Here is a 27,224-nt window from a genome sequence, read left to right on the forward strand (position 1 = left end):
ATTCCCAGATGAAACTCAGAAAGGTATGCATATTTCTAGAAAATTAGTATACCTTGTGTAGTGGTGGAAAGAATTTGAGTATCAAATAAAAATGAAAAACAAGAAACATTTCTTTTAAAAAAGGTGGTAGAGAATTCCAAGGGCATGTCTATGTGGGAATAATGGGGTTAAAAATTATTTCATGGGGGCATAAACACCGTTCTATTCCCTGTTCGAATTTTTTATGGCAGAGATGCACGTACATGTATTCAAATACATTTATTATGACATGTACTGCTGTGGTATAAAGTTCTTTTCTGCAGGACTTAGAAATACAAAGTGAATAATGGATACATGAATGAAATTTCTAATATATGGTATTGGACATACACAGAGCTACACAAAGTGCAGTATTTAGCGCTGCACACACACACAATAGATTTACCATTTCATATGTCTGCATGGCTAGCTGTACTTTGTCATCACCATATTCCCTGCTTTTGGAGAATTTGCCTTCTATAGTTGTTAGTTTTTGAGTCCGTTTCTCTGACGACATTCCTCTAACATTTTTTAAGTACTCTTCAGATAAGTGGTCAATGTCTTTCAGAAGATCTAAAAAAATAAATAAATGATAATACTTGGGCAATACTATGATATTGAAGAGAATAAAGTACCGAATGTACTCCTGGAAGTTGAACATTTTAAAACATTCATAGTCTATGTGAAAGTTTTTTGGACCACACAGGACATTCGGTCCTGTGTAATCAATGAACACACCGGACCGAACGAAATTTGGTCAGACCAAAAAACCTAATGTAAAACACGTGAAAATGTAAAACCAAGCAAATCTTATTTATTATACTAGTAATACTATACCGGGGATCTCTCCCGCATAATACTTTAGACGGTCCATGCGGTTTAATCACATTCACTTACATATTTGGATTTCTGTGATATTTTTTTTACTGTGTAACAAACATTTAAATGACTCTGCGTTAAAATAATTCCAGTTCGGTGTAAAAAATGATGCATCGGACCTGATGCACTGCACATTGGTCAGGTCCGACGGTTTTCGCATAGACTACATTCAAAGAATAAACTAATTACTGTATATGGACAAAAATTCACTTCTAAATTTTTAATTTATGTTATTTAACACACATAAAATTATACATAATATGGATGTCACTGATGTCGTTGAAAAATTTGAAGACAATTGAGAATGATGACCCTGGCTTATCCACTTTTTAACTTCTAGACATAATACACATATTTTCTTTAAAGTTCCAACTTCCAAGGGTGAATTTCTCAGAAACTCTCACAATTCTTTGTTATTCTTTCTTTTTAAAAGTTTAAATGATTTTACCTTGAGTGCGCTGGTCTAAGTCTCTCATAAGGTTGAAGTTTCTTTGCAACTCTGTCGGCAATGTTTCAAGACCTGCAGAAACAGATTAAACATAAATCCAATTTTGAAACAGTCCCTTAAAAAGTTTAAAATTTGACATTTCAATTAACTGAATGGATTTTCATGAAGAAGTATTCTTCTCTAACCATTTCAATTCATTATTATAACCAAAACACTTTTCAAAATGTTCCCTTAACTTCACTGAGACACTTCGGCGAAAAGTTTTAACATATTCCAATTATGTCATTTCTGGCGCAATTTCGGTAACATTCGGTTGAATCGGTTAAACCAAGAAAACGGACCCATTTTAAATGTTTCGATACACAGAATATAAGGGCTGTATACTTTATGTTGTACTCTATAGTAATTAAATTTATGTAAGTAAATAAAATCATATGCAAATGCAACTCTTACTGTCCAGGTAGTGTTCCAAGTACATAGCCGTCGCCATGTTTGCTCTTCTGTAATGTTAAAGAGGTCATGTGACTGATTTACATGGCGTAAAACTTGACAGTCGGATGTTTTCGCGTAATGTCGATTTGGCATACTCTAAAGCACGGTACACGTGATAATGATATGAATGCATTGGTTTTGATTATATGACGGTATCAGTGTCACTTATATCCATACACTTTTGTATAATTTGAAATTCTTGCAATTTTCCAAGTTTTTGAGATTTTATAATAATAGGGTGCCTACATATGAAAATCAGATTGTACTATTTTGATTAATCTTTATAATTTTAGTACTTTATATTTCAGTTTAAGGTGGATTGATCCTCATGTGATTTATCAATAATAATGATTAAAAGTGCAAAACCTGTATTAATTTCCATTAAATATAGTTAAATTTAAACAATAACCAAAGAAAATGTGTATGTTGCCACATTTTTAAAGATGTCAGACATAAAAAAAAACACCAAAAAACCGAAAGTATATGTTAACATCTGAAAATCACACATTTTCGTTGTACAGAATATTTAAAATAGATAAAAACTTGTTGAAATCACAAATTTTAAATGTCAACAGTTAAAAAACACCTGTTAATTCATAACTATGTATAAATTAATTGTGGATATTAGGGAAATCATGCATGATAGACATACCAGCATAGGAGTTATTGCCCTTGACAACATTTTTTTAATTATAAAGAATTGATTATCTATAGAAAATATACACTTTTTCAATATCGATAGTTTACCAAATTTCTTATTTTATGCAGTGAACGAAATTTCTCAGAAAGATATATTTCTATCATGCGCTAAGTTTAATTTGATAAAGATTTTTGCAAAAACCTATGACATCACACAAGGATCGATTAACTGTCCAAGCAATGCACAGCACATTAACACTTTGACTCGTTTTGTAAGTTATGTCTGTACATAGAAATATTGATTAGTGAAATGTTTTAAATACATTTATTTTAATAAAGGGACTTTTTTGGTGGATGAATAATTTGTGTTCGTGTTTTTAAATTCAAGTTTCATTTATTCATTGGCGACAAATGGGAACTTATATATAAATCATATATAATATTTTAAAAAAAAATATTTTAACTTAATAATCTCACCTGACATATTTCTTGTTCCGATAGCAGCTTATGAGTGGTGTGCAATGAACTTGACTAGGGTGAGTGTCAATTAAATGATTTAGTCAAACTACTCATAATTAGCTTATCCCGTATTGCCAACATGTCAGAACATCAAAGAACAGGTACGGGCTACTCGAGCGCGATTATAGGGCAATTATGGGGCCCTTTCAGGGATCACGGAATCAAGGTGAAATTTAATTCTATAACATTTTATTTTATCACATTTATTCATATTGCGCCAGAAGTTATAAATGATAAAAAGTAAAATAACCTTACAACCTTATTATATAAAGTGAATATTTCAGTTTTAATATTAAAAATGTGAATGATAATAAATAAGTTTTAATAATTATGTATAAATATATATATCAATCATTTAGAAAGTTAAATTGAGTAAAGAACCTTATAATAAATTCGTTAAAGATATTCACAAGTAAGATGAAACAGACTTTTTGCTGATATAAATGGTAAATAAAACTATGAATACAACTGCATTTTAAACACAACTGTCATTTCTTAGTTAATTAATATTGTCATTAAAAACACCCCCAAGTTTTCCAAAAAGATCATATATAACGACAACACGGACAAGAGCACGTACCAATCAGCGCGCGTGTTTTATTAATTGTTTAACGATTAGCACGTATAGCCAGATTCACTTCAATTCTATACCATATTCCAAGCAGTTAAAAAAAATACACTGGGCAATCAATTAATGATCAAATAAAAACAACAATAAACAAATTACCTCCCCCCAAAATTCAGATTAAATGGTTGATATATGTGCATGTCTTTATTTATATATTTGGGCTAAACTGTTGTTTGGCCGAAGAGTCTTTGGGTCTAATAAAGTGTCTCTGGGTCTAATTAATTGTCTCTGGGCCAAAATGTCAATGTACGGTATACTATAGTGCTGTTGAAATGTAATATGGCCCCATCTTGTGGACGAAATGTCGTCCAAAGACCGTGTGTCTCGTCGTCCAAAGACCGTGTGTCTCGATTTTGGGCAATAATGTCCAACTTGTTGGGCTGAAACGTTTGAGCCTTTTTGGACGAAACGTCTGTCAGACTATTTTTTTTAAACAAATACTTGTAGGAATTTACATGTACATTTCACATCAATGCCAAGAAATTCCTACCGAAATCTCCGGTGTAGGAAAACTGTAATTTGGTTCTGTTTGCACGTTATTCAGACCGAAAGGGATTTCTTGGCATGGTCATGATTTCGTGCATTCAGCTAAAACACTCAAATTAACATATTTTGACGCCATATCGACTTATTTGTCAGTTTATCTTGTATTTTTTGCACTCCAAAGTTTTCTACAGCCTTTGCGTAAAAAAACCCCCAAAAGTTGGCAAAACCCAACAACCTGTAATCGGTCAAAATTACAAATTGTGACCACCAAGAAAGGATATAATATATTCGGAATGAATCGTAAGAGAAAGTTGTATTCTATCGCGCTTGTTAAGATTTCAAAGTTCTGCCTCCATTCTGTCTAATTTTATTGACTTTCTAATAAGCGACAAGAATATGTCCTGAATTTCATGATTCCCCCCCCCCCCCCCCCCCCCCCCCAGATTTCCATTCCCTTCAAACTATGACCGGTATAGCTAGGTTTCGCTTGATACGCGCTCACAAAGTAGAAAGAGACTCAATACATGGTGATAAACAAAATAAAGGTTGACAGGTGAAAAGGAAAACACTCCCCAAGTCTTTCGTGCATACATTTTGTTGGGGTGATCCTTGCGCCGTCACGACCTTTACGCATTAGGCGATCGATATCCGATGCCGACTTTCTGTAATATAAAAAATAAAAAAAAAATAAAGACCTTTTCTTGATGCAGAGTGTGTATTGATACAGTAGTTCATATTTGTAATTATTTTAAAACCCTCTTCTGCATATGAGTGAAAAATTCTCGAGCCGGACGTTAAACAATACAATCAACCACCCCCTTCAAAATCTCCGTCCGAACTCGTCCAAAATATGCTCGTTTACAAAACTCACGTGAATACATCTATATTCATTTATTTTCCTAGGATTTGTAAAACACACATAATACGTTTACATAGTGCTCATAATTTGAAATAAGCTGCCTTTATTTTAAAGTTTAGCTTTTGAATATAGGATTACCCAAATATTCCCACGGTTTGGAGAACAATTTCTGAGACATGCCAAGAAATTCCTATACCGAAATCTCCGGCGTAGGAAAATCGTTATCAATGATCGCAACTCCATACTCGCGGTTTTATCTGATACAAGTTTGAAAAGTGTATTTATTTTTATTCATTAGAGTTATAAAACACAAATTATCAAATAAGATACAAAGGTCATCACACTTTTTAAGATGCGAGACGTACATAAACAGAATCATATATCACGGTCACAAAATTGCAATTTTCCTTAAACAGCATTCAAACTGGTTATGACGATATAATTTAGCATTTATAACAATTTCATGAAACTGTATATTCACAAAAATATATAAAATGTCTGTAAAAAATTAAAGGAATTCTACCGCAGAAAAGAAATCGATAATTTAAACAGAGTTATTGCCCTTGGATTCAATAATTTAAAACGTATCATTGATTACTCATCTATAACTTAAGACTTTTGAAATAGTTTATTTTAACAAGATTTTTTGCAATACCTATCGGAAAAGACTCCAACAAAATTTATGTTCCTATCATGCATAAATCTAAATAAATCATTGGTTTTGCAAAATCTGATGACGTAACAGGGGGTGGAATTACTTTAAGAGATAAACGACGGTTAAGTCTATTATTCAGCATGTAATGTGGTTCTATTGAATGTTATTCAGTCTTGGCGTGAATTAGATCATGATATGTGTACATGAACTGGCTTGTCTAGAGAAAACCACAGACAGACAGACGGACAATTTATATTGTTTCCACTTCAGCGTTCAACTAATATGTAATATAAGGCTTAAAAAATTACATTTTATTTATTACTTCTGGAAAAAAATATTTAGATCCAATACATTGCATCACATAAACATTTATGCAGGTTGACTGCCCGTTTTTATCCGAAAGTAAGAAGAAAAACACATCGCCAATGGCCGATGGCGATGGCGTTGAAGTTCCACAATCGCGTTGGAACGCTTGTCACACTCAGTAATAACAACTGTACGGCCCAGAGGAACCATCCCACTCAGGAATTCAACAATGGGGTAGTTATGAGCGCGGATCCACTACAGGACAATGTCCCCTTTGAAGTTCGTATCGACAGAAAGGTAGGCACCTAGCTAGCACCTATCACGATAACCATGCCTTATGTCAATATTATATCACGGCTGGACTCTCTCTAATGAATCGCTTAGTGGAACATTGTCAGAATGCAATTCATCGAATGAGATTATAATACTGTAGCATTAAAGGAGATATTATTGATTAAGATAGTTCGAATTTTCTCTAACCAAGATTCAGAAATGATTCATAAGTCATCTGAGTGATTTTCCCTTCTCATGTTAAGGTAAATTCCTGGAGTGGTTCCATTGAGATCGGTGTGACGACGTGTGATCCAAGCACACTGAAGTTTCCAATCAGTGCTACTGGGTTTCGCGAGGGAACATGGGTGATGTCGGGGAGCTCTATTTTGAGAGATGGACACTCTGTGATCGAGGAATACGGAGCAGACCTAGATCAGCTCAACGAAGGTGCTTTAATATAATATATGGGAATAGGCAGCAGAGACAGCTAATTCTAGCTCTCTCCCAGGGTTTTATATTAGTTTCTTGCTAATCCGAGATTTCCTCCGACTCTTATCCCACTTTTATATTGTGACATATGCGGAGATATCACGATATAAAAGCAGGGGTAAGAGTCAGAGGAATCTTGGATTAGGTTCTTGCTAGATTTAGATCATTCTAAAATACCCGCAAATTATAATTCCAATCAAATACACGAATGTCGTTGAAAGTCTTAAATGCTTTATTTATGATCCCCCCCCCTCCCACCTGAAAAAGAGGGGGCATATTGTTTTACACCTGTTAAACTGTTTGTTAGTCCATCGGTCTGTAGACTAAGTCTTGTGTGCTCAATATCTTAAAAATAAGGATTTTTGAAAATAATTTTTTTTTTTTAATGTTAAACATATATATAACTCATTTAATGTTGACACTTGACAGCCCAAATTTTGACTCTCTGAATGCAAGAATAAAAGCAATATTTCAGCCATAACTCAGTGTCTTTTTATGTTAACAAACAAACCAGTGAAAAGTTAATTCCGTGATGTAAAGCATTTTAATTTTTCACAGTTAAAAATTTATCTTTTAGATAACAAATTTTACCAAAAGAATACTTGAAATGTGATAGATATGATAAACGTAGATCAATATCCATTTCTATTGAAAATTTGTACACAATAACCATAATTTTTGTTTACAAAACAAATAATAAACTCTCTGAAATGAGATTATGTAATAATGCATATAAACCTACATTATAAATAAGTTTTTGTGAAACCTTTTAAACACAGTAAATTTTGATCCTTAAATTTAAAGTGAAAAACAGAATTTGGGGGGATCATGAATCAGTCCCTTTAAGAACTCTTTGCTTAACAGTTATCAAAACTTGGCACACTGGTACATTTTAAGGAGTAGATGATCCCTATTGATTTTGATGTCACATGTTCAAAGGTCAAAGATCAATCCACTCTGGACATAGGAAGATATTGTTCACTCAATGTCTTGAGAACCCTTTCCTTGACAGAAATTAAAACTTGGTACACTGGTACATTGTAAGGAGTAGATGAATCCTATTGATTTTGGGTTCACATGGTCAAAGGTCATGGGTGAAATGGGACTAATTTATTGTCTTTTCTAAATTTTGAAAACCAGAATTTGTTTGACAGGCATCAAACTTGGTACACTGGTATATTTTAAGGACTATATAGATTACCCCCTATTAATTTTGAGGTCACATGGTCAAAGGTCCATCTACTCTGGAGATAGGAAGATATTGTCTGCTCAATTGTATTGAATTGTTTTGGCACTACAAATGATCACAGGCACCTGAAGTATGGATATTACTACCCCCCCCCCCCCCCCTTTCATAATTTTTTTTTGGTGGCAATAATTTTTCTGAAATGTGTGAATAGTCAGTCTATCTCATCCCTCTTTTGATTCATATAATCGTTTCACGCTTTTTGTAAGCTTTAGAGATTGGCCGTCTTCAGGTATAATAAAATACAGTGTATTTTATTATACCGGTAGAAGGCCAATCTCTAAAGCTTACAAAAAGCGTGAAACGATTACATGAATCAAAAGAGGGATGAGATAGACTGGGAATTCATACATTTCAGAGAAATTATTGCCACCAAAAAAAAAAATTGCGAAAAAAAGGGTGGGTAGTAATATCCATACTTCAGATGCCTGTGCAAATGATACATGTGTATAACCCTTTTCAATTTTATACCATGGGAGGCATACATGTTTCTGAAACAAATTGTATATGCTGTGTCTATTTTCCATATTTCTACTTTCAATCTATCAAAGTCACTAATATGCCAGTTTTGAGATAGGAGCTCTTCTGTGTAGGAGGTACATATAGTCGAACTTTGAATGGCAAAGTGAGACGGAGTGGACCTACAGTCAGTGAGGAAGACAATAAAATGTATTAAAAGCGGCTTCTCTTTAAATACATGTATATATGTAAATGTAAGAAATTCAAAACACTTTAGAAATGTTTTACTTAAGTGGATACATAAAATCAATTTCATATTTACAAGTAATACCCTGAATATGATACATATGAACAACGAAATAACATGATAAAATAAGATTACTCCCTGAATACTTATCACTTGCCTAGTTTGTGTATCAGTCAAATTCGGGTGATGAAACTGCGAATGAGAAACTTACTGAGCACATTCACTTATGCAGTAATGCATATTTGTCCCACTAACAATCCCCTCATGTCAAAATCTGTGCAAAACCAAATGAAGGACATGATTGAAAAATAGCTTTCATAGGTTTTACTGGCACCTACCATCTAAACTGAACAAAGTAGATATAAACAATGGATGAATTTGTGTATTTTCGTGTTTAGTGTAGACAAGCTTTAGTTATGGTTAGTTTGATGTTTGAAATGATTGAAAATGTGTGAATAATTTTTTTTTCCCTTCAGGTGAGAAAGTTGGAGTGATGCGGACGACAGACGGCACTCTCCACTTTCTTGTGAATGGGGTGGATCAGGGCCCAGCAGCCAATGGCATTGCTGCTAAAGTATACGCCATTATTGATATGTATGGAAAGTGTGCACAGGTCACCGTGGTTGACAACACACCTGGTACCAACCAGGAAAACGGTAGGGATAAATGACATTGTGTTCTGTTCTTCTACAATATGATTAGATATTTACATAGTGTTCAGTTTTTCTATACTGTGATTAGGTATTTACAAAATAAAAGAGCTATAAATGATAAGGGCTAAATCCCTTAGTGAAAATTCATGTGAAACCTAGATGAGATTTGAATTGCAATGAACTGCTAATTACATGTATATTTTGTTCAAACTTGAATGTCTTGTTTGACAGTATAATTATAAATTTTCTTTTGACTTATTGCTACAGCAGGTGTCTAGGTATTGCACTGGTTAATGTACTCACTTTTCATCGCTGCGACCCGAGCGTTGATTGTATGTGACAGTGTAATGTGGTTGCTTTTTGGGACACCTTGGTTTCCTACGGGTACTCCAATTTCCTACCACATTAATTAGTCCTTTTACATGATTAACAGAACTGATGGGAAGCATTGATATAATTTGTAGAACTTGTTTGTTATACGTAAAAATAAATAAACTTTACATTATGTACGTTACGTAAAGTTGTGAGAGAATTCACAAAATCATCATGTAAATGTCTGGAAATAAAGAGATTTTTTGTGCTCACTTTGCAGATGGAATTTCTAATGATGTAGCCAGTCAGCTTGCCAACGAGTTCCTTACCCAGTTGTCCAATCAGATTGTGAACGACCTGACCCGAAATGTGGAGGCTTTAGGATTGGACAATGTGAACTCACAGTCTAATGAGAGACTGACATTCCACGAACGTTGTGGGAGTTTGGTCAAACTCAGCAACAATCGACGTACGGCCGAGAGACGGCATCCACTTGATGAGTTTAACAATGGTGTAGTTATGACCAATCGACCGCTTAAAAATGATGAGTTATTTGAGGTTAGTGACGTATGAAATGTACATGTCGGTTGCAACATTGATTGGGTATTAGCAGGCAGTTACATGGGATTACAATATGATGCTAAAAACTTTAATCTAAGAGTACATACATGTACATGTAAGGTTGAGAGCCATCTTTTTAACAGTAAAACACGGTCACAGTGAACATGTTTATAATGAATTCAGGCTTACAGTGAAGTGATTTTCATTCCCTGTAGTTTTAAAACATATTTTGAACTTATTGGATAAAATGAATTACATTTATGATAAATCGAAATTGTTTGTCTCTAGCACTTTGTCATAAGCATGTTTTATTGTACATGTTAACTAAAACTTGAGTAGGTATTGGATGTTTACCAATGATTTTATTATATCTTACAGATATCTAAATAAGTGTAACAGAAAAACTAAGCACAGTTTATAATAAAGTGAACAGAATTATTTTACGTCTCAAGAAGTATAGAATCCCAAATTAGTATTCTGAATATTTATAGCACAGTCACATTGTACATTCTGTTGACCTTGATGAGGAAACACTTTCTTTTTATCCCCCCGAGATCGAAGATCGGGGGGTATATTGTTTTTGTCCTGTCTGTCATTCTGTAATTCTGTAAATCTGTAATTCTGTCATTCTGTCTGAAACTTTAACCTTGCTAATAACTTTTGAACAGTAAGTGATAGAGCTTTGATATTTCACATGAGTATTCCTTGTGACAAGACCTTTCCATGGGTACCAACATTTTTGACCCCGTGACCTTGACCTTGGAGTTTGACCTACTTTTTGAAAACTTTAACCTTGCCAATAACTTTTGAACAGTAAGTGATAGAGCATTGATATTTCACATGAGTGTTCCATGTGACAAGACCTTTCCGTGGGTACCAACATTTTTGACACCGTGACCTTGACCTTGTAGTTTGGCCTACTTTTTGAAAACTTTAACCTTGCTAATAACTTTTGAACAGTAAGTAATAGAGCTTTGATATTTCACATAAGTGTTCCTTGTGACAAGACCTTTCCATGGGTACCAACATTTTTGACACCGTGACCTTGACCTTGGAGTTTGACCTACTTTTTGAAAACTTTAACCTTGCTAATAACTTTTGAACAGTAAATGATATAGCTTTGATATTTCACATGAGTGTTCCTTGTGACAAGACCTTTCTGTTGATATTAAACCTTTTGACCTTGACATTTGACTTACTTTTAATTTTTTTTTACATTGGTCATAACTTCTAAATGGTAAATATTAGAGCTTTCATATTATGCATGAGCATTTCTTTTGACAAGATCTTTTTACTGGTACCAAGATATTTGCCCTTGTGACCTTGGCCATCTTTGGAATTGGCCATTATCGGGGGCATTTGTGTTTCACAAACACATCTTGTTTACTATGTTCTTCACAGATTCGCCTGGATGTTCTTGTGGACAAATGGTCAGGGTCGATAGAGGTCGGAATAACAACACACAATCCGTCCATGCTGGACTTCCCTGCAACTATGACTAACATGAGATCAGGTAAATCTAACATCCCAGAATTCAAGTTTAAAATACTGACTGATTTCACACCAGATATGTTACTGTGCAGAGCTCTGTCATAATCAAGTTTAAAATACTGACTGATTTCACACCAGATATGTTACTGTGCAGAGCTCTGTCATAATCAAGTTTAAAATACTGACTGATTTCACACCAGATATGGTACTGTGCAGAGCTCTGTCATAATCAAGTTTAAAATACTGACTGATTTCACATCAGATGTGCTACTGTGCAGAGCTCTGTCTTAATGAAGTTTAAAATACTGAATGATTTCACATCAGATGTGCTACTGTGCAGAGCTCTGTCTTAATGAAGTTTAAAATACTGAATGATTTCACATTAGATATGTTACTGTGCAGAGTTCTGTCTTAATGAAGTTTTCAGAATTTGAAAACTCATTATCTGGTTCTCAGATTCAACTAAATACATGTATACTACTGAAAGTTTTTACACATGGTTTTGTTGTAAATTTAATTTTGAAAAGCTTCTTAGATTGTAATATATGGAGAAGACATTTATAAGCTTGTATTTTCTCATTCAATTCTTTTGTGCATTAAATGAAATATTTATTGAAATTTGTAGTATTCTTGAAAAAAATACTGCATTTTGTACCTTCCCAGCAGAACACAGAAAACTTTGCAGAGGACCAGTAAAAAATAATACAATATGGCATCATAAGCAGTGTTATGCTATAACCAAAAAAAAAAAATAAATGGAAATTTTGTTTTTAAAGTCATATTTTGATTTTTTGAATTACTTTTGCCCTGTGTGCCATTTTTGTCTGCCATCGTGGATTTCAATAGAAATTGAATACCATTTACTTAAAAATACATGAATAGTTCCAGAAGTAGATTTCATTTGAAGTTGGAACTCGAAAAGTTTGTAATGGCGGAATGCATTCTATTCAAGAATTGCTTGCACAAAAATCACTAATATCTAACTGTTTGGCTCGGTTGTTAGCTTTTTGAAATGTTATTGGTCTGTTGAGAGGAATTGACTGGATTGATTTGAATGAACTGAAGAGTGCCATCCCAGACAAAACCTTTGTTTCTTGGAGTACTCTAGTTATTGCCTAAAGAAGAGAAGAAACAGTTATCTAAAAAAATTCTTCCATTAGGATTGATAACATCTTTGAAATACATGTACTAATGTACATCATAGGTGTGGCAAATCGCGAGTAGTTAGGGGAAGCCCCACTCTGTATGATGAATTTGTAGACCTGGATGTGTAGGTACTGTTATGTGTGTAGACCTGGATGTGTAGGTACTGTTATGTGTGTAGACCTGGATGTGTAGGTACTGAGTTATGATATGTGTGTAGACCTGGATGTGTAGGTACTGAGTTATGATATGTGAGTAGAACTGGATGTGTAGGTACTGAGTTATGATATGTATGTAGACCTGGATGTGTAGGTACTGAGTTATGATATGTGAGTAGAACTGGATGTGTAGGTACTGTTATGTGTGTAGACCTGGATGTGTAGGTACTGAGTTATGATATGTGTGTAGAACTGGATGTGTAGGTACTGAGTTATGATATGTATGTAGACCTGGATGTGTAGGTACTGAGTTATGATATGTGAGTAGAACTGGATGTGTAGGTACTGTTATGTGTGTAGACCTGGATGTGTAGGTACTGTTATGTGTGTAGACCTGGATGTGTAGGTACTGAGTTATGTGTGTAGACCTGGATTTGTAGGTACTGAGTTATGATATGTGTGTAGACCTGGATGTGTAGGTACTGAGTTATGATATGTGTGTAGAACTGGATGTGTAGGTACTGAGTTATGTGTGTAGACCTGGATTTGTAGGTACTGAGTTATGATATGTGAGTAGAACTGGATGTGTAGGTACTGAGTTATGTTATGTGTGTAGACCTGGATGTGTAGGTACTGAGTTATGATATGTGTGTAGACCTGGATGTGTAGGTACTGTTATGTGTGTAGACCTGGATTTGTAGGTACTGAGTTATGATATGTGTGTAGACCTGGATGTGTAGGTACTGAGTTATGTGTGTAGACCTGGATGTGTAGGTACTCTTATGATATGTGTGTAGACCTGGATGTTGTAGGTACCATTATGATGAGTGGCTGTGGAATCCTGACCAATGGCAAGGGTACAAGGCGAGAATATGGTGTCTACAACCTGGATGAATTAACAGTGAGTTATCAAGCACTTTTTCAGTTAATTCATGTAGTACTAGATTGGTGAGAATGTGCAAGATATGATTTACTTGATGTATATTTAATGCTAGAAATGTGTTTTATGTTCAAAAGTACTGTAGATGTATTTACTTTTCTGAATTTTTTTTTATTATCTTAGTAGTGAATTTGATTTTCTTTGGATTAATTTTTCAGCTTAGGTGAGCTTTTCTGATTACCTGTTGTCCGTCCGCCTGTCTATCCATCTGTAAGCTTTTTACATTATTGACTTCTTCTCCAGAACCACTGGGCCAATTTCAACTAAACTTGGCAAAAAGCATCCTTTGGTGAAGGGCTTTCAAGATTTTTTAAATGAAGGATCATGTCCCCTTCAAAAGGGAGATAATCATAAAATTCAAAAATAGGATGGGGTCATTAAAAAATCTTCTTAAGAACCACTGGGCCAGAAAAGCTGAAATTTACATGAAATCTTCCTGACATAGTGCAGATTCAAGTTTCTTAAAACCATGACCCCTGGGGATCAAAGTTTTACATGCAAATAAATAGGTAAATATTTTTTAAAATCTTCTTCTTAAGAACCATTGGACCAGAGAAGTTTACATTTACATGACAGCTTCCTGTCATAGTGCAGATTCAAAGTTGTAAAAATCGTGGCCCCTGAGAGTAAGTTGAGGCCACAATAGGGATCAAAGTTTTACATGCAAATATATAGGGAAAATCTTTAAATATGGGCCAGTGTGACTCAGGTGAGCAATGTGGCCCGTGGTCCTATTGTTAGTGATCAATTAAAAATGACATATTATCATACAAAGTATATAAACAATGTTGCTTATGTGCAATCTTAACATTCTTTAATACCATTACGATAGAGACACCATTTATATACCATTTGTTGGATAAAGCATTCTGTTGTTAATACCTATTCACAAACAAATCATTACTCAGTGATCTGGGTCATTAAATTGTTTTACTCAAGCTATTAGAATGTTTAAAGTGTTTATATTGTAGTCCTATTGTCAATAACATTCGTAAAAAAAAAATTTGGATGTACCTCTAGAAACAAAGCTCATGCCCTCGCCTTGCTCAATGTTCAGAGGGCACATCAGGACAGGGATTTTCTCAACCTACTACAAAATAACCTATGCAAACAATATATAACATCCCCTCTCCCCAACTTGTATGGAAGAACATCAACCATGTGACCACACAGTAAAATAGTAAATTGAAATCTATTGTGAAAAACCAACTCATGGCGTGGTATGCGGCCCTGGTGTCGTATCACCTGAAGAAGGGCGAGGATACTTACATAGTGCAGGTTGATCTAAGGGCATCTTAAATATGACATTCAATATGACACGAATGGGTTTCATCTCAGTCACGTATCAGACACACTTTGTAAATTCGTGGGTGAGGGGTACCCATGAATTCCACGAAAATTGAGTCATCACGAATTCTAATGATTCCACAGTATATATTATCACAAAAAATACAGGTACGTCTGTTCATTACGGATACAGGTACATCTGTTCATTACGGATACAGGTACGTCTGTTCATTACGGATACAGGTACGTCTGTTCATTACGGATACAGGTACGTCTGTTCATTACGGATACAGGTACATCTGTTCATTATGGATACAGGTACATCTGTTCATTATGGATACAGGTACGTCTGTTCATTACGGATACAGGTACGTCTGTTCATTACGGATACAGGTACGTCTGTTCATTACGGATACAGGTATGTCTGTTCATTACGGATACAGGTATGTCTGTTCATTACGGATACAGTAGTGACGATTACTGCACTAGTAAAATATGTCATCTATAAATAGAGGACGAATAATAGACATAAATATTTCTTACATCGAAAGAAAGATTTTCTGAAAATAAAAATATGTGTTGGATTTAATTTTGTTGTTTTCTTCCTGACGCTAAAATAAAAAAATTTGATTCGACACGAAATGTTTCTGACAAGAAACTAGGATATATTAAAATGTGAATTCAATGTTCAGAATTTAACAGATACCAAACAAGATGTAAATTGTTGTTGTAGGAAGGGGATAGAATAGGACTTATCAGGAAATCTAACGGACATCTGCATTACTACATAAATGGGGAGGATCAAGGGGTGGCGTCTAACGAGACTCCTACCACAATTTGGGGCGTGGTTGATCTATACGGCATGGCCGTCAAGGTCAGCATTCTGGACCGCAGTGATCCCAATTACCCCAACAACATAACGTCTCCTACTCAGAGGGCGAGGAATCTGTTCAGACAGTACCCGGACATGTATGATGAAATTTCATCTGAAGGTAGGGGACAAATACTGATCTGAAAAATAAGTAAATTTAGGATAATATGTGTACAGTAACACAGTAAAACTGTGAGGGACATTGATATCTTTTCAGAAGCTGAGCCAGTGGAGAAGCTAATGTTTCATACAAGATGTGGGTCTCATGCCGCAGTCATTAATAACCAAAGAACAGCACACAGACCAAAGTTTGTTTGATTATCAAGAGATTGACAATTTCTGCATCACTGAATACAGTGTGACTTGGCATTAGATAACCATTCTGTTTACTATTTTTTCAGTGCGCTAGATGATTTCAATAATGGTGTGGTTTTGACCAGTCGAGTACTCAGGCCGGAAGAATTATTTGAGGTTCACATAGACAAAATGGTGGAGAAGTGGGCAGGGTCAATTGAGATTGGGGTCACTCTCCACTCACCAAACGACATCGACTTCCCGTCCACCATGACCAACATAAGGTCGGGCACGTGGATGATGACCGGTACAGGTGTGATGCACAATGGGACAACAATCATTGATATGTATGGCCAGAACCTTGACAGACTCAAGGTCAGTCAGGGTGTTATTAAAAGTTCTACTAAATGTTACTTACTAGATAGATATATCTAAAACTAAGCTCAGCACTTTGTAATACTATTATATCTATTAGAAAAGCTTAACATCTGTCTGGGAAGAATTTTTTAAATCATATCAAGTACCGTTAATAATTTCTGAAACTGCCATGTATATTTTGTACTAGTAATATGTATTGTAAAGTAAAAAGTTGCTGAAATACTGGTACATTGATATTTATGTTCCCCAAACAAAGTTTGGGAACATATTGTTTTTACTCTGTTTCTTATTATTAAGGTCTTCCGTCTCCTGCGGAAGACCTTACTATTATTGTTCGCGTTCTTCTTCTTCATTATTATTATTATTATTATTTTCCTTGGTAGTACACGCGTTTTTCTCAGCCATTTCTCGATCGATTTTCACGAAATTTTCAGGAAAGATGTCTTTTGGTGACGAGACTTTGCTTGCAAAATTTCGTGCTTGACGTCACTTCCGGTCAGGAGTTATCTCTCTTTTAGTGACTTTTTGAAGGGCCTTGTTGTCCACACATCTCCTCCGTTAGTTTTGAAGCTAGAGTCTTGAAATTTCTACACAAGATAGAGTAAACATTTTAGAAGATTTGTGGGGGATTCGATTTTACCGGAGGCGATTTGCCTAAACGCTCGCCTGGACCTGAAAAAATGGATGCCAAAATTTTTCGCCGATTTCGGTGATTTTTGACCTTTGATCTCCAATATCTTTTTTCTTGCAAATATTTTGTTAAGACATGTAGAACAAAAGTTGTGCACATTTATGAGATCTTTTCGAAAATATCAAGATTTAGGGGCTAGCCCCTTCAATTAGGGATCTAGAAGGGCTCAAAGTCTAGATCAAATATCTCAAAAATCGTTAATATTTTGGTATAAGTCAAAGAACAAAAAATGTTCATCTCAACAATCCAAATCTATTCAGATAAAAATTTAGGTCATATGTTACGTAATAAGGGATTTTAAGGGCCAAAACCATAAATTTTTTACCCCTTGTATCTCGAAAACGACAAATATTTTGAAAAGCAATAAAGAACAAAAGTTGTTCAGAATGATGATCTGAACAATATGCATATTTCGTTTTTACCCTATGTGGCCCCGTTAGGGAGCTACAGTTTGGCCCCTAAAAATTACTTCTAGAAATAACTCGAGAACGGTAAAGAATTTCTAAATACTTGTTGAACAAAAAATGTTTGAAATGTCATGACCTTTCTTACGATATCAATCAAAAGGGGCTGACCCTTTAAATTAGGGGCCCAGAAAGGTCCAAAGGTTTATGAGAATATCTCAGAAACTATTAATATTTTGTAATAAGTCATTGAAGCGGAAATGTTCATCTAAACGAGCTTGTTCTTATCAAATCAAAAAGTAGGTCATATGTTACGTAATAAGGGATTTTAAGGGCCAAAATCATAAATAATTGACGCCTCATATCTTGAAAACGACAAATATTTTGAAAAGCATTATTGAACAAAAGTTGTTCAGAATGATAATCTAAACAATATGTACATTTCGTTTTTTCCCTATGTGGCCCCGTTAGGGAGCTACAGTTTGGCCCCTAAATATTTCTTGTAGAGATAACTCGAGAACGGTAAAGAATTTCTAAATACTTGTTGAGCAAAAAATGTTTAAAATGACAAGGCCTTTCTTACGATATCAAGCAAAACGGGCTGGCCCTTTAAATTAGGGGTTCAGAAGGGTCCAAATGTTTTTGAGAATATCTCAGAAACTATTAATATTTTATAATAAGTTGTAGAAGCGGAAATGTTCATCTCAACGAGCTTGATCTTATCAAATCAAAAAGTAGGTCATATGTTACGTAATTAGAGATTTTAAGGGCCAAAATCGTAAATATTTGAAGCCTCATATCTTTAAAACGACATATTTTTTGAAAAGCATTATTGAACAAAAGTTGTTCAATGTGTCATAACCTATCAATCAATATCAAAAAATGGGTCTGTGGGCCTCATGGCTCGCCTGTAGAGTCGATTTTTGTCGATATCAGTCGATTTCAAAAACTTGTAACTGGTAAATATTTTGTAAGGACATATTGAACAAAAGTTGTTCAGTTTATCGAGATCTATCGATTGATATCAAGAAATAGGCCTATGGTCCTAATGGCTCGCCTGTAGAGTCGATTTTTTGTCGATATCGGTCGATCTCAATAACTTTTTACAGGTAAATATTTTGTAAAGACATATAGAACTAAAGTTGTTGAGTCTATAGAGGGCTAACAAATGACATCAAGAAATAGGCCCGCGGGCCTTATGGCTCGCCTGGAGAGTCGAATTTCAAACGAATTTCACCGCAACTTTGCTTCAGAAGCTTATGATATGAAAAATTGATTATATCTAAAGTGTCTTAAAGTCGGAAACTAAATTGGGACTCATTTGTCTTTTTTTTTTTTTTTTTTTAACTCCGAGTGCATCAACAAATCGGATGGAAGACCTACTCGTTGCTCGCAACGAGATCGTGTCTAGTTATTATTAGGGTCTTCCGTCTTCAGCGGAAGACCCTTCTATTATTCTATTGTTGATTTTTCACTTTTCTTATTATTATTATTATTATTCTTTTTTTTTCTCCTTACCGATTTTTGTGCAGAAGATTTCTCGGAGATGGCTGGATCGATTTGCTTCAAATTTTCAGGATTGATGCGTTGCCATTTGAAGTTTGTACCGCCGTTTCAATTTTTGAAAAATCACTTCCGGTTGGAAGTTATCCCCCTTTTATCGATTTTCAGATGACCATTTTGTCCAGACAAAAACTCAAAAACGATAAAAGCTAGAGTGCTGAAATTTTCAGTGATGTTAGACGACATGTTGTAGTTGTGCACCTGGGTTTTCAAAATTTCTGGAAGTGCCTAGTATTGAAGCTCGGTAGGGGTCGAAAATGGAGTTTTAAAAAGTGTCTCATTTTTCTCCACGTTTTAAATCATAACTATTTACTCGTAAATATTTTGCTTAGACATATATAACAAAAGTTGTACAGTTTATTGAGATCTTTCGTGTCATATCAAGAAATGGGCCCATAGGCCTCATGGCTCGCCTGAACCATTGAATTTCTGTTACAATGATTAACTTTTTTCTCACGAAACTTTTGATAAGACATGTAGAATAAAAGTTGTTCAGGTTTGCAAGATCTATCTAATGATATAAAAAACTAGGCCTCAGGGCGTCATGGCTCGCCTGAACAGTCGAACTTGTATCACAATTAATAACATTAATAACTTTTTTCTCGAGAAACTTTTGACAAGACATGTAGAACAAAAGTTGTTCAGTTTCGCAAGGGTTAACTAACGATGTTAATAAATAGGCCTGCGGGTCTCATGGCTCACCTAAACAGTTGGGTTATTGTTGCAATCTATAACATTTTTGTCAAGAAACTTTTAATAAGACATCTTGAACAGAAGTTGTTCAGTTTTGCAAGATCTTTCGAACAACATCATGAAAAAGGCCAACGGGCCTCATGGCTCGCCTGAACAGTTTGATCAGTGTCACAATTACTAACTTTTTTCTCGAGAATCTTTTGATAAGACATGTAGAACAAAAGTTGTTCAGTTTTGCAAGATCTTTCAAACGATATCAAGAAAAAGGCCCACGGGCCTTATGACTTGCCTTAACAGTGATAAATGTCGCATAACGTTATACTCGTAAATATTTTTTTTAGACATATATAACAAAAGTTATACAGTTTATTGAGATCTTTCGTGCCGTATCAAGAAATGGGTCCATGGGCTTCATGGCTCGCCTGAACCATTGAATTTCTGTTACAATGATTAACTTTTTCCTCACGAAACTTTGATGAAACATGTAGAATAAAAGTTGTTCAGTTTTGCAAGATCTATCTAATGATATCAAAAAATAGGCCTGCGGGGGTCATGGCTCGCCTGAACAGTCGAATTTGTATCACAATTAATAACATTAATAACTTTTTTTCTCGAGAAACTTTTGATAAGACATTTAGAACAAAAGTTGTTCAGATTGGCAAGCGTTACTGACGATGTTAAGAATAAGGCCTGCGGGTCTCATGGCTCACCTGAACAGTTGGGTTATTGTTGTAATCTATAACATTTTAGTCAAGAAACTTTTAATGAGACATCTAGAGCAAAAGTTGTTCAGTTTTGCAAGATGTTTCAAACAACATCATGAAAAAGGCGAACGGGCCTCATGGCTCGCCTGAAGAGTTTGATTAGTGTCACAATCAATAGCATTTTTCTGGAGAAACTTTTGATAAAACATGTAGAGCAAAAGTTGTTCAGGTTTGCAAGATCTTTCAAACGATATCAAGAAAAAGGCCCACGGGCCTTATGACTCGCCTTAACAGTCTGATAAATGTCGCAATTAATAACTTTTTTCTTCAGAAAATTTCCATAGGACATGTAGAACAAAATTTGTTCAGTTTTGCGAGATATATCTAGAATGATATTTAAAAAAATAGGCCTCCGGGCGACTTGACTCGCCTGATCAGTTGAATCTGTATTGCAGTAAATAACATTATTAACTTTTTTCTCGAAAAAAAGCTGACCCCTTTAATTAGTTGCCGAGAGGTAGAGAGAGTCTTTAATTTATAACATTTAAATGATCAATATTTGTAAAACATTACCAAAGTTAAATTGTACGTCTAGACAATATATTTGTATCATTATTTATGAACGAAAATGTCAGTCAAATTCTTATCTAATCACATCTAAATTTGGACGGAAGACCCACTCGTTGCTCGCAACGAGATCGAATCTAGTTATTATTCTTTTTCTCCGGTACTTTTTTGTCCGGTAGTGTTCTCGGAAACTACAAAAGGGATCGATATGAAACTTTCCAGGATGATAGTATAGCGTTTGTAGATGTGCATAGTGATAGTCATTTTGTTTGCACGTGCATGCACGTGCATTGCAATTTTGGTACAAAAAATGGAAAATCAGAATATTGAAGGAAGCGATATAAAACCTAAATAGGATGATAGTATATCATTTGTACATATGAAAAATAATAGTTATTTTGCCAGCACGCGCACGCATGCGCGTGCACGCGCATTACAAAATGTGTACGCTAACTTTGGAATCAGTCTAACTTTTTTGTTGTTCATTGAAATGGCTTGAAATTCATATCATAGGTAGATATTGAGACCCTTAACTGATTTACATGGTCAAAATTACCAATTTGCACGCGCATGCACGTGCGCTTCATTTTGATTGGATAATGCTAAAACGTTTGTAACTATCTTATTTATGAAGCGAATGAGATGATATTCACAGCATATGTAGACAATATGTGTATCTATATGTTGGTGTAACAAAAAATGCCAACGCACACGCGCATGCACGTGCAACGTTTTTTAAATGTTCAATTTTTAAAGGACGATAACGTTTTTGTTTTTCATCAAATTCTATTCATATTAGGGGTTTAGATGTATCTTGGTACTCCTTACAAATTGTTGTGGTTAGAATTACTGCTCAGCACGTGCATGCACGTGTGCTGATTTCTGATTGGACGATTTTAAAATCGCTATAACTTCCTTATATTTGGTGGAAACGTTATGAAATTCATACTGTGGGTATATGATACAAATGCCTGTTGAACGACATCAACAAAAATTCGGAATCATACACGCGTGCGCGTGTATGCACGTGCAACGCTTTCTTTCATTTCTTGGTACTGAAATGACCATATTGAACGTACTACATGTAATTAAAGGCTAAAATAAAATGATTTTTTGCTATAGATTCACAAGGACATCACTTTTTAATTGGGGGAGGTTTGGGGAACATCTGTAACGGTCCCCGTTACAATTAGAACTAGTTCATTTTGGATTTAAGATTGCTGGGGCAAATTAAATTTGATATTTGCATATACAGGTGACTCTCGATAACTCGAAGTTCAAGGGACTTTGATAAAACTTCAAGTGAGCAAGAGATCAAAGGTCGAGTCAAATCCAGAAATTGAATGAATGACCTTTATGATTTAGACTTTATAGTCACTGGATTGCATATTTACAACATCCTGGCATTGTTTTGACATGCTGTCATTCATATAATTAGGTAGCACACATTCTAATGAATAACGATGTTTCTTTGGCATGTCTCTAATTATTTTCTCAAAATTCTGTCTCATTGTCAAGTCCAAACAAGTCATCAATTTTATCCATAGTGGAATTATATTGTATGTAACAAAAACAAAGCGAAGGTGGAGGGTTAAATTGACCAATTCAAAAATTAATTAACTAATCACCCCATAAGGGAACACAGGCAAAGTTTTACATATATGAATTATTAACACAGACATTCACCATTATCCAGTTTAAGGTCCAAGCGGAAATAATTTCATGCTTGATTGATATTATGTTATGCTCCACCACTGGTTTGAGAGATTGAGAGTGAAAAACAATGAATTATTAGGTCACCTGAATTATTCAGGTGACCTATTGCTATCTGTTTTTGTCCGTCGTCGTGTGTTAACATTTGAACATTTTCAGCTTCTTCTCTGAAACCCCTGAACCAATTTCAACCAATTTTGGCATATAGCATCTGTGGGTGGAGGGGAACAAAGATTGTGAAATTCGTGGTCCCTGCCCCCTGGGGCCTGAGGGGTGGGGCAAAAACCATCAAAATGAGTGTAATTTTAAAAAATCTTCTTCTTTACTCCTGGACATGAAGAAGCCAAACTGTGGGCATAATTATAATGAGCGTTGAGCCCTCTACCAAAATTGTGTAATTCATGGCCCCTGGGGCAGGGGTTCTTGTGTTAGGGTGGGGCTCTATTGGTCATATAGTGAAAATGTAGAAATTCTTTGAAAATCTTCTTATATTGGTTTTATCTAAGGAGTAAATAACCCTTTTCTTTATGATGTCTCAGACCTAGGTTTTTTAAAAAGGATTATTGATTGAACATAAAAATGACACATGTACTTCATGACCACATAGCTATTCAATGTTTCTTCCATCCAAAAGTAAAATTCTTATCTTTAAACACAAACCTAATTCAAACATTGGAAGGTTGTTACATGATACTCAGGTGACCTATAAGGCCCCTGGGCCTCTTGTGTTTTATAGGACCCAAATTTCACTCTGAGAGATCAAGAATTTTGAGACATTGGAAGTAAATTTGCCTAGTTGTATAGACGAAAAAAATTTTGACCGTGATGTCAAATCAAGAATTCGAGAGATTGAAGTTGGAGCCATCACTTTTGTAAATGTATTGCATAAACATCATTATGGATATTTATTTGTAATTATTACATAACCCTTTTCAACAGGCTGGGGACAGAGTTGGGGTGAAGAGGAGAGGGGATGGTAGTCTTCACTTCTATGTGAATGGGATCGACCAAGGCCAGGGGGCCACAGGAGTCCCTCCCAATGTGTATGGGGTCATTGACCTCTACGGACAGGCCTCGCAGACCACCATTGTTGACCACTCAGGTAATTAACATGGGGAAACTTTCTGTGGTAATATCAAATTAGGCTAGCAACATATCAATCAAAATTCAAGCTGTAATATAATGTAGAAGATTCGAGTATCGTCAGCTAGTTGGTGTTTTCCGTCTAATCACAGACCCCCTCTCTCCTGATGCTGATTCCTGTAGTGCATGCGACACGGAGGAGCTCAGATTTCACCACATTCACGGACAGAATTCCACAACAGCAAACAATGGTCGAACTTGTTTGCGTCCCAACGCTACAGGCGAGTTCAATGATGCGATCGTGATGAGCAGCCGTCCCCTGAAAGATAACGAGCTGTTTGAGGTTATTATAGAAAAGATGGTGGATCGCTGGTCGGGATCTCTAGAGGCGGGTGTGACGCTAATCAAACCGGAGGAACTAGAGTTTCCTAACACTATGACGGACATCGTGTATGACACCTGGATGCTTAGGTATGGATGATATTTTAACATTGAGCACACTTCTACATTTATGTTGTACCACCGTATGCATGTATTTCTGTCCACACCAATTATATCTGAACATTGTAAGGGCAGTTAACTGACTCACAGAGACACAGTACATGTATGATGAGGGTGTTGTGTGTGGCCCCCAAATTTGAGATTTGGAGGCATGATAATTTGACTGGCAATCCGTCTGTGGCAAAACACTTTAACATTTGCTTTATAAGTGAAAAAGTCTTCATATTTATGAGTGGCCTTTCATGTTTTGTTGGTGTAGTCCTCGTGACAATACCTTTCTGAGAGTGCCATTTTGTGGTAGTCCTTGTGACAATACCTTTCTGAGAGTGCCATTTTGTGGTAGTCCTCGTGACAATACCTTTCTGAGAGTGCTATTTTGTGGTAGTCCTTGTGACAATACCTTTCTGAGAGTGCTATTTTGTGGTAGTCCTTGTGACAATACCTTTCTGAGAGTGCTATTTTGTGGTAGTCCTTGTGACAATACCTTTCTGAGAGTGCTATTTTGTGGTAGTCCTCGTGACAATACCTTTCTGAGAGTGCTATTTTGTGGTAGTCCTCGTGACAATACCTTTCTGAGAGTGCTATTTTGTGGTAGTCCTCGTGACAATACCTTTCTGAGAGTGCTATTTTGTGGTAGTCCTTGTGACAATACCTTTCTGAGAGTGCTATTTTGACCCATTTAACATTACTTGATATACATATGTAACTAATGTTATGTTCTTATTCGTTCCTATAAATAATTTTTGAAATAAATAATCACATGTGTGTAGGTATAGAAGTGCTCTCAGAAGTGCAGTTTATCAATAAACATACTGTACAAAATAAATCTGTGATCTTGTAATCTGCAATGACAAAAGGACATACATGTATATGGTTGTAGCACAATTATACAAAAATTCATTTTGCATGGGTGGGCAGATGGGTATACGTCTTTCTGCACTGAATGAAAGCCTTCAGGAAAATCTTACTTGCGCCGAAGCATGCAGGTATATTTACATACCTATCGGGCAGGTAGATAAAAAGAGACCTCATCTGACACTACTATGTATGATGTAAAGAAACAAATGAGGAAACACGTGTTTGATAACATGTGTTAATATATAGCTATAATAAATACATAACTGTCAGTGAGAGGGTATTGATATCTTGTGGATGTAATATTTGTAATATCTAGTGGATGTAATATTTGTGATATTTAGTGGATGTAATATGTGATATCTAGTGGATGTAATATTTGTGATATTTAGTGGATGTAATATTTGTGATATCTAGCGGATGTTATATTTGTGATATCTAGCGGATGTAATATTTGTGATATCTAGTGGATGTAATATCTGTGATATCTAGTGGATGTAATATTTGTCATATTTAGTGGATGTAATATTTGTGATATCTAGTGGACTGTAATATTTGTGATATCTAGTGGATGTAATATTTGTGATATCTAGTGGATGTAATATTTGAAATCTAGTGGATGTAATATTTGTGATATCTAGTGGATGTAATATTTGTGATATTTAGTGGATGTAATATTTGTGACCTGGTACACATATTCAGAATTAGCAACTGTTGGCTGTATGTTGGTCAGGTGTATTTGTGCTACACTACTGCGTCTTGTTTCAATTCCATTTCTCTTTAGACATTTTGAGAGACTGGTCTTACTGCAGTTAAGTTAGAGCCTAAAGATCCCCTACTTCAGCTGCCACTTGAGAAAGTTCTCTAAACCATTGTGCCACAATTCAAATATATTTCATTTTGCATTTATAGGAGACATTTTCATCTTGGAAACAAAATTATCATTGGATGAAATTCTGCATTTTTAAAAAAAAATTCTGCTTATCGTAATATTTCAGTGGAGCAGCCATAATGCAGGATGGGTCGACCATCAGAAACGGTTATCCCCTGGACCTCGATGCAGTGACTGTGGGTTGTCGGATTGGAATTATGCGGTGCTCTGATGGCACTCTACACTACTTCTTGAATGGAGCTGACCAGGGGGCAGCCTGTACGGACGTCCCTCATGGTGAGTCATGTGACTTGACAGTCTTATTTTGCTGAATAGATTAGACAGAACTGTAATCAGTGATCATTAAAATAAGATACAATAAAGAATGTATTTTACTTTGAATTTTTCTTTACAAATTGTAACAGGAAGGGAGAAAATGCAATTGTCCATTTTAAATTTGGATTGAAATCTGTAGGTTTTTCAATATTAAGATGTGGTATGGGGAATTACCTTAAGAGGGTTATACTGTGTATGTTTAGATTGTATATATATGATCGAAGCCAAAGTCTTATTTTGATCACATGTATATTACACCTGATTGACCAATGTTTTATTTGTGTAATATCTGTAGGTGTGTTTGCTGTGATAGATCTGTATGGTCAGTGTGGACAGGTGTCCATCACCAGCGGTTCAGGAGTCTATCCCTCGCCAGAAAACAATCTCCTGCAGTCAGATCAGGCCATAATATCGCCCTCGTCATCAGGTAATGAAACAAGACTAAAATGTTACCTTCATCGTCAGGTAGTGAAATAAGACCTTGTTATACACCTTCATTTTTCCGCTGTATA

The 27,224-nt window shown here is 35.4% G+C and overlaps 2 protein-coding genes across 4 annotated transcripts in view; one reads left to right on the top strand and one right to left on the bottom strand.

Annotated features, from left to right (window-relative positions):
- LOC125676367 (inhibitor of growth protein 5-like) overlaps positions 1-1,884 on the bottom strand; it is a 10,969-nt gene extending 9,085 nt beyond the window's left edge. Inside the window, exons 1-3 of the mRNA XM_048914247.2 lie at positions 1,799-1,884; positions 1,346-1,417; positions 425-591 (exon numbers count right to left, since the gene is read on the bottom strand). Coding sequence (XP_048770204.1) covers positions 425-591; positions 1,346-1,417; positions 1,799-1,835 — 276 coding nt within the window. The 5' untranslated portion in view covers positions 1,836-1,884. The remainder of the gene's footprint in view (positions 1-424; positions 592-1,345; positions 1,418-1,798) is intronic.
- A 4,134-nt stretch (positions 1,885-6,018) lies between these two features.
- LOC125676335 (neuralized-like protein 4) overlaps positions 6,019-27,224 on the top strand; it is a 33,495-nt gene continuing 12,289 nt past the window's right edge. For 2 of the 3 annotated variants that reach the window (XM_048914221.2, XM_048914234.2), the window contains exons 1-13: positions 6,022-6,226; positions 6,466-6,649; positions 9,120-9,299; positions 9,889-10,166; positions 11,571-11,682; positions 13,759-13,862; positions 15,922-16,180; positions 16,277-16,367; positions 16,461-16,728; positions 24,006-24,168; positions 24,302-24,620; positions 26,504-26,673; positions 27,008-27,139. In XM_048914221.2, the coding sequence (XP_048770178.2) occupies positions 6,056-6,226; positions 6,466-6,649; positions 9,120-9,299; positions 9,889-10,166; positions 11,571-11,682; positions 13,759-13,862; positions 15,922-16,180; positions 16,277-16,367; positions 16,461-16,728; positions 24,006-24,168; positions 24,302-24,620; positions 26,504-26,673; positions 27,008-27,139 (2,431 nt within the window). In that variant the 5' untranslated portion in view covers positions 6,022-6,055. Of the gene's footprint in view, positions 6,227-6,465; positions 6,650-9,119; positions 9,300-9,888; positions 10,167-11,570; positions 11,683-13,758; positions 13,863-15,921; positions 16,181-16,276; positions 16,368-16,460; positions 16,729-24,005; positions 24,169-24,301; positions 24,621-26,503; positions 26,674-27,007; positions 27,140-27,224 lie in introns of all 3 variants that reach the window. The other variant, XM_048914228.2, reaches the window with a different exon arrangement.

The sequence above is a fragment of the Ostrea edulis genome, chromosome 1 (assembly GCF_947568905.1).
Source record: "Ostrea edulis chromosome 1, xbOstEdul1.1, whole genome shotgun sequence".
Classification (NCBI taxonomy): Eukaryota; Metazoa; Mollusca; class Bivalvia; order Ostreida; family Ostreidae; genus Ostrea; species Ostrea edulis.